This window comes from Dipodomys ordii, unplaced genomic scaffold, assembly GCF_000151885.1.
Source record: "Dipodomys ordii isolate 6190 unplaced genomic scaffold, Dord_2.0 Scaffold219, whole genome shotgun sequence".
NCBI lineage: Eukaryota > Metazoa > Chordata > Mammalia > Rodentia > Heteromyidae > Dipodomys > Dipodomys ordii.
Window position 1 is genome coordinate 1,726,370 of NW_012267435.1, and position 15,098 is coordinate 1,741,467.

Here is a 15,098-nt window from a genome sequence, read left to right on the forward strand (position 1 = left end):
GTGGGTGGGAGCAACTCTGGAGGTGGGGTGGTGAGGCCTGGCCCTGCATTGCAGAGATGAAGGCCACTGCCTGTCGAAGTTTCTGAGACTTGGTTGCCATCACGTGATCTCTTTCTCACTACATCAGTGGACATGTTTATCTCTCCTAGTCATCTGTTTGCAGTTAGTGTGGCAAACTTATCTTTCAGTGCTGTGCCGTACATCTAGCAATCCATAATGGGCATGAATTGTATAGTGTCAAAGTAATGGTTATTCCCCACACCTGATTTTCTATGAGTGAGTGATAGCAGGAGCTCCGAGCCTCAAAAGTTTGTCTTGAAAATGGAATTACAGGCAAGAGGCTTGGGTAAGACCTGCTCCTGTAATGTGGGGATGAAGGCTGCTGCTCATTGAAGTTTCTGGAACTCGATTCCTGGGGAGGTTATGAAGGGAGCCAAGGGTGGGCTGGGCAACTTGGGGGTGGGTCAGTTCTGCATTGCAGAGATGAAGGCCTATTGAAGTTTCTGGGACTTGATTCCCATTACATGATTTATGCTGTCACCACACCAGCAGACATCTTTACCTCTCTTAGACATCCCTTTGCAGTCAGTGATGAACCTATCTTTCAGTGCTGTGCAATGACTTTATCCAGCAATCTGTATTGGTCATGAATTGTATAGTTTCAATGTAATGGTTATTCCGTGCACCTAATTTTCTTTTTAGTGAGTGATAGCAGCAGCTGTGAGTCTCCAAAGTTTGCTTCGACAATAGAATTATGGCAACATGAAGAAAGTAGTTAACATAATCCTAAATCGCATCTTGCTGCACTTTAAGTTTTGCCCAGGTATCAATACCTGTACAATAGGGAAGGGGTGAGAAAATAATTTGTTCTTTTACTCATTGTTATAGGAGTCATTAACATGTTAGCGGACCTCACCAAAATCTGCATCCTCCACATCTGCCCAGATAAACTGAGTTTCATTCTTTTTGGAAACCCAGAAAGTGGAACAGTGAGCTTGTGGTGTGAGAGCAGAAAGGTGAGTAGGAACCCCAAACACTCTACACACTGCCTCTCTTTTTATATGTATATATTTTTAATTGTAAAAATACTGTACAGAGGAGTTACAGTTACTTGAGTAAGGTAATGAGTACATTTCTTATCAAGCATTGTTACCCCTCCTGTGTTTTTCCCCTACTATCCCTTCCCTCTCCACCTAACTGACTCCTCCCTCCACCACCAGACATTGTAAAGTTCATTTTCAACATAGTGTCTTGTACATCTCATTGTTAGAATGGGTTAACCTGTATCCGAATTTCAGTATTTTTTAATTTCCCTTCCTCTTCCCAAATTAGAAAAAAATGTGTATAGAAGTTTCAGGGGGGCTGGGAAGGTGGCTCAGTGGTAGAACGCTTGCCTTGCATACATGAGGCCATGCATTCAATTCCTCAGCACCACATAAACAAAAAGAAAAAAGCCAGAAGTGGCGCTGTGGCTCATGTGGTAGAGCTCTAACCTTGAGCTGAAGAGCTGAGGGACAGCGCCCATGGCCAGAGTTCAGGCTCCACGACTGGACCAAAAAAAAAAAAAAGTTTCAGGGCACCAGAATCAAATACATTGAAAACAGGGGTTATACCATGGGGGAAGAACATACAAAAGAAACAAAAATAAAAACATGATACATTATAAATACATTTAAAAATAGGAAGTAAGAGAAAACCAATTGTGTCCCTATCTTGGGGTTCATTTTGCTTAACATCATTATATATGGTCATATGTACATAGCTTTTAACATTTTCTGCTTGTCCTAGACATATACTGGTTATTGCAAATAAGGGATACCAAGGGACCTATGTTTATTTGGCCTGGTTTACTTCACTTGTATAATTTTTCCAAGTCTTTCCATTTCCTAACAAATGGGGCAATGCCATTCTTTCTGACGGAGGCATATATATATATCACATTTTCCTTATCCATTCATCTACTGAGGGGCATCTGGGTTGGTTCCATATCTTAGCTATGGTAAATAATGCTGAAATAAACATAATTGTTCTGGTAAGTTTACTATCGCCTTGTTCTTGGTGATTTGGGTAAATGCCCAAAAGTGGCATTGCTGGGTCACAGGGGAGCTCTATGTTGAGTCTTGTAAGGAACCTCCATTCTCCTTTTGAAAGTGGTTGAACAAGTTTACACTCCCACCAACAATGCAGTAGGGTTCCCTTTTGGCCACATCCCCTCCAGCATCTGTTGTTATTAGAGTACTTGATTATAGCCATTCTAACTGGGGTGAGGTGGTATCTCAATGTTGTTTTGATTTGCATTTCTTTTATGGCTAGAGAAGTTGAGCATTTCTTCATGTGTCTATTGTCCATTCTTATTTCCTCTTCAGAGAAGTTTCTCTTTAAGTCTTTAGCCCACTTATGTATTAGACAGTTGTTTCTTTGAAGATTTGTTGTTGAGGAATTTAATTCTTTCAGTTCTAAATATATTTCAGATATAAGACCCTTGTCTGTTGTATGGCTAGTGAAGATCTTCTCCCAGTCCGTGGGCTTTCTACTGATCTTGTTAGCTATGTTCTTTGCCTTGCAGAAGCTCTGCAGTTTCATGCAATCCCATTTGTCCAACCTTTCTTTGATTTGTTGTGTTTCTGGGTCTTTATTAAGAAAAATTCAGCCTGTGCCAAGGAGTCCTAAAGTTTCTGCTGTTCCTTCCTATAATGTTTTCCAGGTGTCTGCTTTGACCAATTTGGAGTTGATTCTGGTGCAGGGTGATATATAAGGATTTAGCTTTAGTTTTATATAGGTGTTTAACCAACTTCCATTCTATTTTTTTTAGCTCACTTATTAAAATTTAAGTGGCTATAGGTCTGTAGGTTCGTTTCTGGGTCTTTATTTCTATTCCATTGGTCCTCAGGTCTGTTCTTGTGCCAGTACCAAGCTGTTTTGATTACTATTCTTTGTAGTAGAGTTTGAAATTTGGTATTGATATTCCTCCAGCACTGTTCTTTCTGCTAAGGATTGTTCTTGCTATTTCGGATCTTTTATTGTTCTATATGAGTTTTTGGGTTGCTTCTTCTATTTCATTGATGAATAAGGGTGGAATGTTGGTAAGTATCACATTGAATTTATAGAGAGCCTTTGGCGGTATCGCCATTTTCATGATGTTAATCCTCTCAATCCAGGAGCAGGGAAGGTTTTTCCACTTCTTTAGTTCTGCTTTAATTTCCTTTTTCTAATTTTTAAAGTTTTCATCCTACAAGTCCTTCTCTTCTTTAGTTAACTCTTAGGTATTTTATTTTTTGTGAGACTATTACAAAAGAAGTTGCTTTCCTGATTTCAGCCACACTCTTCTTGTTATTAGCATACAGAAAAACTGGTGATTTTTGAGGGTTAATTTTGTATCCCACTAATTTGCCAAAGTTTCAATTCCACTCATGTAACGTGGGAGTAGAGTCCATGGTTTCTTTAAACAAAGATCATGTCATCTGCAAAGAGGGAGAGTTTTACATCATCTTTCCCTATTTGTATTCCCTTTATGTTCACATCTTGTCTTATTCCTCTAGCTAGGCATTCTAATACTAAATTGAAGAGAAGTAGAGAGTGGACATCCTTGTCTCATTCCTGAGTTTAGAGGAAATGGCTTTAGCTTTTTCCCATTAAGTATAATGCTGGCTGTAGGTTTGTCTTACAAAGCCTTTATTATATTGAAGAATGTTCCACGGATTCCTAATCTCTCCAGAGCTTTCATCATAAAGGGATGTTGGATCTTTACAAATGCTTTTTCTGTATCTATTGAGATAATCATGTGGTCCTTATCCCTGCTCTTGTTGATGTGATAAATTATATTAATTGATTTGCATATATTGAACCAGTTTTGCATCCCTGAAGTGATCCTGTTTGATCGTGGTGTATGATTGTTTTGGTGAGTTGTTGAAGTCAATTGGCCAAAATTTTGTTGAGAAGTTTTGCATCCATGTTCATCAAAGAAATGGGTCTATAGTTCTCTTTCTTCGATGAGTTTCTGCCTGGTATTGGGATGAGGATTACAATAGATTCATAGAAATAGTTTGTTAGTGAACTTTCACTTTCAGTTTCATTGAAGAGTTGGAGAAGTATTGGTGTGAATTCTGCTTTGAAGGCCTTGTAGAATTCAGCTGTAAATCCATCTGGTCCTGGGCTTTTCTTGGGTGGGAGGTCTCTTATTGCTGTTTCTGTTTTGATGCTTGATATGGGTCTGTTAAGTTGGTTTAAATCATCTTGATTTAGTTTGTGCATGTCAATATTTGCTAGAAATTCGTGCATTTCTTCCAGATTCTCAAACTTATTAGCATAAAGGTTTGAGAAGTATCCCCTTATAATGTTCTGAATCTTGGTTGTTTCTGTGGTGTTGCCATTCTCATCTCTGAGTTTGTTTCTTTGGGTGTGTTCACTTCTTTTTCTGGTAAGATTTGCTAAGGATCTGTCAATTTTGTTAATTTTTCGAAGGTCCAGCTCTTTGTTTTGTTGATTCTTTCTATGTTTTCCGGACTCTAATTCATTTGATTCTGATTTAATTTTAATTATTTCTTTCCATCTACTGGATTGGGGTTTAGCTTGATGCTCTTTTTCATGGAGCTTCAGGTGCCTCATTAAATTGTTGGTTTCAGATGTCTCCAATTTGTTGATGTAGGAACTCAGAGCTGTAAACTTGCCTCTGAGTACTGCCTTTGCCGTGTCCCAGAGAAGCTGGTGATTTGTGTGTTCATTTTTGTTAAATATCATGAACATTTGAATTTCCTTTCTAATGTCTTCCATGACCCACTGGCAGTTCAATAGTGTGTTGTTCAGCTTCCATGTGTTACAGGATTTTCTGTGGTGGTTTTGGTTTGAGTTCTAATTTTATTCCCTTGTGGTTTATTTATTTATTTTTATTTATTTATTCCCTTGAGAGAATGCAAGGCATAATTTCAATATTCCTGAATTTAGACAAATTTGCTTTGTGATCTAAAATGTGGTCTATTTTGGAGAATGTTCTGTGTGTTGCTGAGAAGAACATGTATTCTGATGCTGTTGGGTAAAATGTTCGGTAGATGTCTGTACAGTCTAGTTGATCTATCAAATGGTTTAGATCCGAGGCTTCTCTGTTGAGTTTTTGCTGGGTTGATGTATCCAGTGGGGATAGTGGTGTGATAAAATCCCCAATAATTAATGTCTTTGGATCTATGTGAGATATTAGGGAAATAAGTGTTTCTTTGATTAATTTTGGTGCTCCATTATTTGGTGAATAGATATTTAGAATTTTAATGTCCTCCTGAAGGACAGATCCTTAATTAGCATGTACTGAGATTCTTTATCTCTTCTAGCTAATTTTTATTTGAAGTCTGTTTTATCTGATATTAGGATTGCAATTCCTGCCTGTTTGTGGGGGCCATTTGCTTGGTAGACTTCATTCCAGCCTTTCAGTTTCAGAATATGTTCGTTTCTCTCTCTCTCTCTTTTTTATTGTGAAAATACCATACAGAGGAGTTACAATTACATGGGCAAGATAATGAGTACATTTCTTATCACGCATTGTTGCCTCCTCCTTTGTTTCCTCATCCTATCCCTTCCCATCTACCCCACCTGTCCCCCTATATGCACCCCCCCCACTAAAGTTGTAAAGTTCGTTTTTCAACATAATGCCTTGTACATCTCATTGTTGCAGTGGGTCCACCTGTATCCATATTTAAATGATTTGTTTTTTCCCCTTCCCCTCCACAAGTTATACCAACATTAAATACAGTGAAAGCAGGGGTTCTATCGTGGGGGAGGGACATACAAAGCAACAAAGGAATCATATTATAAATATGTCAGAAACAATCTCATGAAAGAAAAAACATTTGAATACTTAGCTTGGGGTTCATTTCGCCTAACATCAACTTATCTGTTTGTTTTGTGGGCAAGTTGTGTCACTTGGAGGCAGCAGATAGAAAGATCTTGTTTCTTGATCCAACTAGAGAATCTGTCTCTTAATTGGAGAGTTAAGTCCATTAATAGTGAGAGTTAGGATTGAGAGGTTTTTGGTAGTTCCTGCCATGTTATCCACTTTCTTGGGGGCTGTGCCAATTGGGTTCTTCTTTTGATTCTAGGATTCTCTGCTTTAGTGCTGTTTCTTCGCCTTTATCTTGCTCAGGTTGGTTTTCTATGTGTAAGACATCTTTAAGTATCTTTTGTAGGGCTGGTTTGGTAGAGATATATTGTTTCAGTTTTTCTTTGCCATGGAAGGTTTTTATTTGTCCTTCTGTTATGAAGGACATTTTATCTGGGTACAGTATTCTTGGTTGATAGTTGTTTGTGTTTAAGACCTGGCATATATAATTCTAGGCTCTTCTTGTTTCATTGTCTCTGCTGAGAAATATGAAGTTATTCTGAATAGTTTGCCTTTATAAGTGATGTATCTTTTCTTCCTGACAACTTTAAGGATCCTTTCCTTGGTCTCATTTGATCCTGTGTGGATTAGAATGTGATGGTGTGATATCCTGTTCTAGTCTGGTCTATTTGAGGTTCTAAAGGCTTCTTGTATCTGAATGGGCATCTCTTTTTGCAATTTTATGAAGTTCTTTACTAGGTTCCTGTTAAATAAATTTTCTAGACCTTTAACTGTTTTATTGAGGCCCTTCTCTATACCCATTAGCCTTAAATTAGGCTTTCTGATGTTGATTTCTATCTGTTGAATGGATCTATCATATTTCTCAGCTTTGTCTTGAATACTTGTCTGTTCTTTCTCTATAATATCTAGGCTGTCTTCAATCTTAGAGATTCGATCTTCTGCATGATATAACCTACTGTTAAGACTTGCTACTGTTTTTTTTTTATTTCCTTTCCTTCTATTCGTCAGATTTGATGGCCTCAATTTCTTTGTTTGAGCTTTGTTTTAGATCTTGTATGAACTTCTTTATCTACTTAATTTGGTTTTCAGTGTTCATTCTCCAATCCCTTAGTTGATTGGTTATAGTTTCAATGGACTCCTTTTCCTTCTGTTGGACTTAATTCAGCATAGCCTTTGTGGCCTCCATGGATTCCTCCAGCTTTCTGTTTGTGGATTCCATGAATGTCTCTATTAATCTTTGTCTATTCATCCTTCTCAAACAATTCCTGTATTAATCCTTGATTAGAGTCCTCATGCTCAGGAAATTCCTGTATTAATCTTTGCTTAATCTCATCACACTCACACATTTTCCTATAATGCTCACACAAGATGTTTGCAGGCTTTCAGTCTTTTCATTCAGCATGTTTACTAATAGCATTTGTAGAGCATTTTGGGAACTCTCCTCTGGATTATACATTAACTGCTCTGTTGCCTGATTATCATGAGTGGGCATTAAGATAACTGGACTTGCCATTTTTCTTGTGTTTCTCCGGCTTGTTCTGCCCATTAGGGTATGAAAGCAAAACCATTCTGGGCTAGAACACTATTTTAAGGCAAGCATTAACCAGAACCCTAGAGTTGCAAAGATTGTTTGACACAGTTTAAATGAGTACAGATACAATCTAGTTCAACAGACACAATCTAGTTCAACAACAAACAACTATGGATCAATGGGCTAAGAAAGTCAAAGGAGTCAGCAGATCAGAAATTAATAGGTTTAAGGAGAATTGTGAGGAGAAAATAAGATTAGAAAAATGTGGGAAGGGAAAAAGAGAGAGGGAATTTAACCTAGACCCAAATTCAGAGAGGGAAAGGATAGAAGGAAAAGAAGAGAGATATAAAGAGGAAAAATGAAAAATTAAAAAATAATAAATGAAACACTTAAAATTAGATAAGTATGAAGAAATAATACTCCAATTAAAGGAGTTAAGGCAGAGAGTTTGTGAATTGAGCAGTCTATATCTGAATTAAGTGTGCGCACAATGAAGGATAAGGTCTAATGATTGAAGACAGATATATATCTGGGGATGAACAGAACAGCAATTAAGTAAAGCAAAAACAACAACAACAACAAAAAGACCAAAAAGGAAAATGTAAAAAGAGAATTAAAAAAACTAAAATAAAAATGATGAAAAAATAGAAAACAATTTTAAATTTTTTAAAAAAATTATGTAGAGAAAAGAGTTCTTAGATTTTGGGGGGAAGGGAAGAATCTTGTGTCTCCCCTGTGTCCATAACCAGTCTCTTGGTGGAGTCTCTGGTTTGCTTGTGTTGTCTAGTTATCCTGTGGCTTTATTTGTTTCTTAAATTAGTTTGTTTGAGCAGGCAGTAAGTAGCTCTGCCTTACCAGGGACTTTATGACCCTCTTCTCAGGCTAGTTCTGTCGAGGGTAGATATGCTTTGAGTATCACAAAAGAGGGAGATGGATGTTTCCTCTAGCCTGGAGTTGCTGTGATGGGGCTAGGTTGTGGGTAGGGTTGAGGCCTGTCAGCAATCAGTAGCTTTCCCCTGAGGGTCTACCTCCTTAGACACTCATATAGCCCATCCTGGAGCCATTCTTGGGCTTTATGTTTACTGAGTTAGAATTGTTTTTCTTTTACTCCTCCTGATGCTAGGTCTGCTGCCTATGCTGCAGTTGGGAGGGGCAGCCTCTGACTCTGTTTATCCAGTGAAGAAAGTCACTCTTCTGTGGGTGGAGATTCCTCTGCCTTGGAAGGGCAAATTTCCCCTGGCTGAGCCTGGCAGGTCAGGTTCAGATTTTTGTGACATGTTGAATGGCTCGTATTGTCTTCTTCCAAGGCTGGAATTAAATGCTAATTTCTCTGGCTCTGGTCTTTGTCAGTATCAAAGATGGAGTTTTTCTCTGTGGTTGGGGGAGTAGCTACCTTCCCACCACTGCTTCCTGAGAAGGAGTGAACATATCTTGTGGATACTCACGCCTTTCCCTTGGGTTCGGGGCTGTCCACATTTGTGACTGTCTGTGGCCAGCAGGATGAAGATTTTGCTCTTGTCAGTTCTTGCTGGTGATGAGTAGAATCTGCTTGCACACAGCCTCTGGTGCCTTTGTCCATGGCTCTCTCTGTTGATATGGTAGTCACAACAGCAGCCTCTGCCACTGCCACAGACACCAGCAAGTGCTCAAATCTGTCTCCTTAACCAGACTGTCTGAATTTTTCCTCTCTGGACAAACCCTCTATACTATGATGGCATACTTGGTGTGACTCTTGAGCCCTGAACTTTTCACTGGAACACTAAAACAGGTTTTTATTCGAGAGCTTGTTTAGCCCCCAGCTTCCCCTTTGCCATCTTCCTTCAGACTCCTACACACTGCCTCTTGAGACTTTACAGATGCCTCTTTTCTTCATATAGGAGAACTTTTTCAGCACATTTGAAATGGAGGGCCTCTCTGCAGAAAATCATGAGATAAGTTTACAATTAAGTTTGGAAAAAGTATCTTCAGCCTGGAAAAGTGCACACCATGCAGAAGCCATGAAAGTCAAACTGTCTAATAAACACTCTGGGAGCCTCAAGGTCTGTGTAAAACTGGTGAGTAGAGGAAAGTTTTCTGAAATTTCCTAAAATGGTCTTTGTCTAGAAGAAATATAAGTAGTTTTAAGCGTGGGATTTATACTGATAGATATGTTTAAAATTAAATATATGGTACATGCAGTTTATTATAGTTGGTTCTTGCTCCATGTTATTTTAAAATCATACAATCATACAATATTCATATTGCATGTTGCCTTACAAACAGTAAACATCAGATTTCTTTTAGTAGTAGAAAACAATTTCTGTTTGCAGTTCTGAAGTTTCTTTCTCCATCCTCATCTGCCTTTAACTATCCAGTTAAAGTAACACATTTGCCTTTTGTATGCCCCTGGTTTGTCCTTTCTAGTACACAAACCTGGTCTGTGGGGTCATGAGCATAGTATATTTGCTTTTTCCATCTCACAGATATATACACCATTCTCCTGTCTGCTCAAAAAACTGTTCCTTCATTCCATCTTCTCATGACTAACTGGATCTGTAGTTTCTGTGTCCGCTTGTCACAGTGTTCTCCCTTGCTCTCATAGTGTACCTGCTATTTTCTCATTCAGCCGGGTTCCTACTGTGATTTCCTCAAGATTCTAGTAGGTGATGCACGTAGTTATGTCTCATTGCTAATTCTTTTGTCCCACTGGAACATTCTGGATCATTTTCCCTTATTTACCACACTTGCCTGCTCCTTAAGTCCCAAACTAAAACAAGAAGAATTTCTATATAGGTTGAGTGGATTCTGAGTGAACAAATTGAGAACATTCCACTTAGATTTGGTATTTAAAATTTTTTACTCTTAGGTGTTTGGTTTGATTTGTTACACTAGTATATGAAATATTTTAATTCTTTTTTGGCAGCGATTTTTTTCTGGCAAGAGCCTCATAGTGGCAGAACACTTCCCCATACAGTTTATCCCTACAAACTTTTGGAATGAAATGCAAGAGCTCACAGTTCCATATTCAAATGTAAGTGAAGCCTACAGTCCTGTTTTTCAATACCATTGATAGGAAGATATGAATTGTCTACTTGTAGTCTTGAAGAATATTTTATTGAAAAGCTGGGTAATTTCTGAAAAGACAGTGGTATTCATCTTTAAAAACTACTCTAGGAAAAGAAATCTGGATATTCGTCTTTTGTTATTTATTTTAATCATCTTTAAACATTGATATATAATCTGGCCACATACAAGATGGAATACCTTTCTCAGTAAGCTGGTGTTTATTAGGACTTTTGGGCTTAGGCACCAATTTAGGATTCATAGGACTTGATGCTAGGATGTGTATAGAAAACCACTATGATGACCAAGTTTGGGTTAAATGTTTACTTAGAGAAATCCAGGTTACTGGACATAAAGATGATGCTAAAGGGTCCATTGACTCTTGTTCACAATTCACTTAAGAAGAAATTAAAAGTATACAGTGAATAAAACACTTATGTGATTTTCAGTAGAAGACATTTATACTAACTTATAAATAGTCATCATTTTTTCTTGTGCTGATACTGGGGCTCTATTTGCTTAAGGCTGGCAAACTACCACTTGTTCTACAGGAGAGAAGTACTGGATTTTCCTGGGATGCCTTATACCTGGGATCTTCAGATTTCAACCTCATATCATACATGTATATATGTATATATTTATATTTATATATATGATTAGCAGCATCGAAAGCTAGCATCTTATGAAAGTTTTACTAACATATTCCCCAAGTTAGTTGCAGTAACTGCTTGCTGCATTTTCTTATTGAGTGTGAAAAATGGCCCTGAGTCCTGTATGTTAACCTACCTGAGAGGAAGGCTTTCTGCAGATTATTAGGATTTATTTCCTCTGTCCCTGTGTATAGCTCTCTTAGCTGAAATTCTGTAGGTCTAACTGAATTAAAAGAATGTCTTTGGAGATATGGTTGTCTAGGTAACCAAGGGCAAGCACTTGATTTTGTTTTTGTGTGCTGATCCTGGGACTTGAACTGAGAACTTGGGTGCTGTAGCAATTGCTTAAGTATAATTGAACATTTGTAAGTTAGTGAAATGACACAGTTACTTTTTATATGTTAAAAAATTTTATCTGATGCCTGTGGCTCAGGCCTATTATCCTACCCAGGAGGCAGATACCTGAGGATGGCCTTTCAAAGCTAGCTGGGGCAGGAAATTGTATGAGGATTTTTATCACCAGTTAACCACTAAAAGGCTAAACGTAGATGTGTAGCTCAAGTAGAAGAGTGTTAACCTTGAACAAAAAAGTTCAGGAACTGCACCCAGGAGCAAAACTAAAAACAACAGCATGAACAAAGCCCCAACCAACAAACTAAACAACCCAACAAAACCTTTATTATGAAAGTAGTAAACTAGAACTTCAGAATTCTTGGCCATTCATTGTTACTTCTAGAGTATATTGATATTTTTAATACTAGTGATTTCCCTTATTGCTATTATAGGTTAGCATTTATTTGCCAGCCTTGGAGATTATGAAGAAATTTGTGAAAAAATTGAAACCAGTTGGGGATCACCTTGTAAGTTACCACTTTATTTTTTTTTTTTTTTGGTTGTGGGGCTTGAGCTCTGGGCTTGGGCGCTGTCCCTATGCTCTTCAGCTCAAGGCGAGCTCTCTACCATCAGAGCCATATGTCACTTCCGGTTTTCTGGTGTTTAATTGGAGATAAGAGTCTCACGTACTTTCTTGCCCATGATGGCTTTGAACCGTGATCCTCAGATCTCAGCCTCCTTAGAAGCTAGGTTTGTTTACAGGCGTGAGCCACTGGCACCTGGCTACCACTTATTTAGGAAAGAACATTAACTGAGGTCTAGCTTGCATGGTTGTTTGTCCTGAGAGACAGCTTTCCTCTGAGTAAAGATATTATACTCCATGCTCCATGGTAATGTTCACCTCCTCCCTGAATCCATCTTTGTGGGGTCCTGGACTGGTGTTCAGACCAAGCTGCTTTACAGTGGCTGGAAGAAACCTGTTTCAACCCTTATTCACTGGAAAAATCTTTTCTATTTGTACTTAATCCTTCTTTTTTGTACTAATAATAAATTCAGGATATGTTAAACAGTACTAATGTTTTCCCTTATATTTTGGACAGAATATTACATTTTTTTCCTTTTTATTTTCTTTTTCTTTTTTTTCCACGTGTGTTTGGTGCTGGTGATTGAACCCTGTCTCTTGTACATGCTAAGACAATGATCCAGAGCCATAGTCCTAGCCTGAGAATATTACATATTTTATGTGTACTTATATTTTTCCTGAATTAATTATATGAATGGCCATGCATGTCCCTCCTACCATTGAGTGAGCTATAGCTCCTTTTTTCATTTTTTTTTTGCCAGGACTAGGGCTTGAACTCAGGGAATGGGCACTGTCCCTGAGCTTCTTTTGCTCAAGGCCACAGCACCACTTCCAGCAATTTTTTATTTATGTGGTACTGAGGAATCGAACCCAGGGCTTCATACATGCTAGGCAAGCACTCTACCACTAAGCCACATTCCCAGCCCTCCATTACTATTGTTTTCAGAGTAATGTTTTGTGTGATTCAGTCACAACTCTTTACTTACTGTTTTTCAGAACTTTTAGGAGGTAATTTCATTTTACATGGAGACTAACACTGTTTTTATACTATGTAATCCCCAAATTTTAAGACATATGGACCCTTCTTGAGATTCAGTCTTTTTTCTATTCACCTCGTGTACTCTTCTATCCCCCCACTCCCACTCTCTGTCCTGTTCAGTGCCAACAACAGTACCTGTTGGATTACAGGAACCCTTATCTCTCTGCCTATTCCCACAGAGCAGTCATCTGTCCCATAGCCTCAATGTAAAGAGCCTTCTACTTCCTAGCCTCTCATTTCCTACTGAGCTTCTTCACTGTGGACATGCTCTCTATCTTTGTTGTTCTCATCTCTTAGGACTTATCTCCCCTATCTTGTTGAAATTAGAAGCTCTTGTACCCTCTATGGTCTTCAGACCTTTTTGTCAGAGGGTGCCACCTTCTTATCTGGACTTGTGGAAGGTTATGCTCAATGATTTTCTGGGGTTTTTTTTGCCTTCTACATTCTAATACTATTTTATAACACTTAATTGTAGATTATTGAAGCAAACCAAAATGGAGAATTGAACCTGAAAATAGAAAGTGAATCATTAAATGTCACCATTTATTTCAAGAATCTTGAAAATCCTCCATTAGGTAAGCTTTCTTGTGGTGTATGTTTTGCTTATGATGAATTAACTTTAAGGAAACAAATACATTGAGTACATTTAATGTAGAAAAATGAGATTTAGTTGTCTCATTTTGAAACATGGAAGGAACTGAGTTTTGACTACCTATCTGTATGGCATAATAATACAGGTACCCCCTAGGCCAAGGACCTGAGACACTAGGTCATTGATGGATCTTAACAGGAATTCTTCCTCTCTTCTAGAATTCAGCTTGTGTTAAATTACCTTCCCGTCCTTCTGTTTCTATAGTTCTTATTCTGTCTGGACAATTTCAGTTTCTCACAATGGATTCAGGATGGACATATTTCTTTCACTTTTTAAATTTTTTAAATTTTTAAATTTTTATTTTTTTTAATTGTGAAAATACCATACAGAGGGGTTACAATTAACATGAGCAAGGTAATGAGTACATTTCTTATCAAGCATTGTTGCCTCTTCCTTTGTTTCCCCTTCCCATCCCTTCCCTTCTCCCCCTTCCATCCCCGCCCTGTGCCAAAGTTGTAAAGTTCGTTTTTTGACATAATGTCTTGTACATCTCATTGTTACAATGGGTCCACATGTATCCCTATTTAAGCAATTTGTTTTTTCCCTTCCCCTTCACAAATCATACCAATATCAAATACAGTGAAAACAGGGGTGATACCATGGGGGAGGGACATACAAAGCAACAAAGAAATCATCTTATAAATGTGTTAGAAACAATAGCAAAAAAAATTAAGTACTGATCTTGGGGTTCATTTCGCCTAACATCAACTTATCTGATGGTTTCTGCTTGTCTCAGACATATACTAGGTATTGAAAATAAGGGAAACCATGGGCCTATATTTCTTTGGAACTGGCTTACTTCACTTTATATAATTTTTTTAGTCACTATAATATCTCCAAAGTTACACTCCCACCAAAAATGCAGTAAGGTTCCCTTCTGTCCACATCCCCTCCAGCATCTGTTGTTATTAGAGTTCTTGATTTTAGCTATTCTAACTGGGGTGAGGTGGTATCTCAATGTTGTTTTGATTTGTATTTCTTTTATGGCTAGGGAGGTTGAGCATTTCTTCATGTGTCTACTGGCCATCCTTCTTTCCTCTTCAGAGAAGTTTCTCTTTAAGTCTTTAGCCCACTTATTTATTGGGCAGTTGTTTCTTTGAGGATTTGTTGTTCGGGATTTAATTTTTTTTACAGTGAAAGCAGGGGTTATACTGTGGGGGAGGGACATACAAAGAAACAACGAAATAATCTTATAAATATGTTAGAAACAATCGCATGAAAGAAAAAAAACATCTGAATACATATCTTAAGGATCATTTCCCTAACATCAACTTATCTGACCTTTTCTGCTTGACTCAGACATATACTAGATACTGCAAATAAGGGAAACCATGGGACCTATGTTTCTTTGGGCCTGGCTTACTTCAATTAATAATATAATTTTTCCAAGTCTTTCCATTTCCTAACAAATGGGGCAATGTCATTCTTTCTGATGGAGGCATAG

The 15,098-nt window shown here is 37.9% G+C and overlaps 1 protein-coding gene across 1 annotated transcript in view; it reads left to right on the forward strand.

The window, feature by feature from the left end:
• The first annotated feature begins 762 nt into the window (after positions 1-762).
• LOC106000470 (checkpoint protein HUS1-like) overlaps positions 763-15,098 on the forward strand; it is a 22,378-nt gene continuing 8,042 nt past the window's right edge. The window contains exons 1-6 of the mRNA XM_013035743.1: positions 763-823; positions 889-1,016; positions 9,233-9,409; positions 10,258-10,365; positions 11,833-11,907; positions 13,478-13,577. Coding sequence (XP_012891197.1) covers positions 763-823; positions 889-1,016; positions 9,233-9,409; positions 10,258-10,365; positions 11,833-11,907; positions 13,478-13,577 — 649 coding nt within the window. The remainder of the gene's footprint in view (positions 824-888; positions 1,017-9,232; positions 9,410-10,257; positions 10,366-11,832; positions 11,908-13,477; positions 13,578-15,098) is intronic.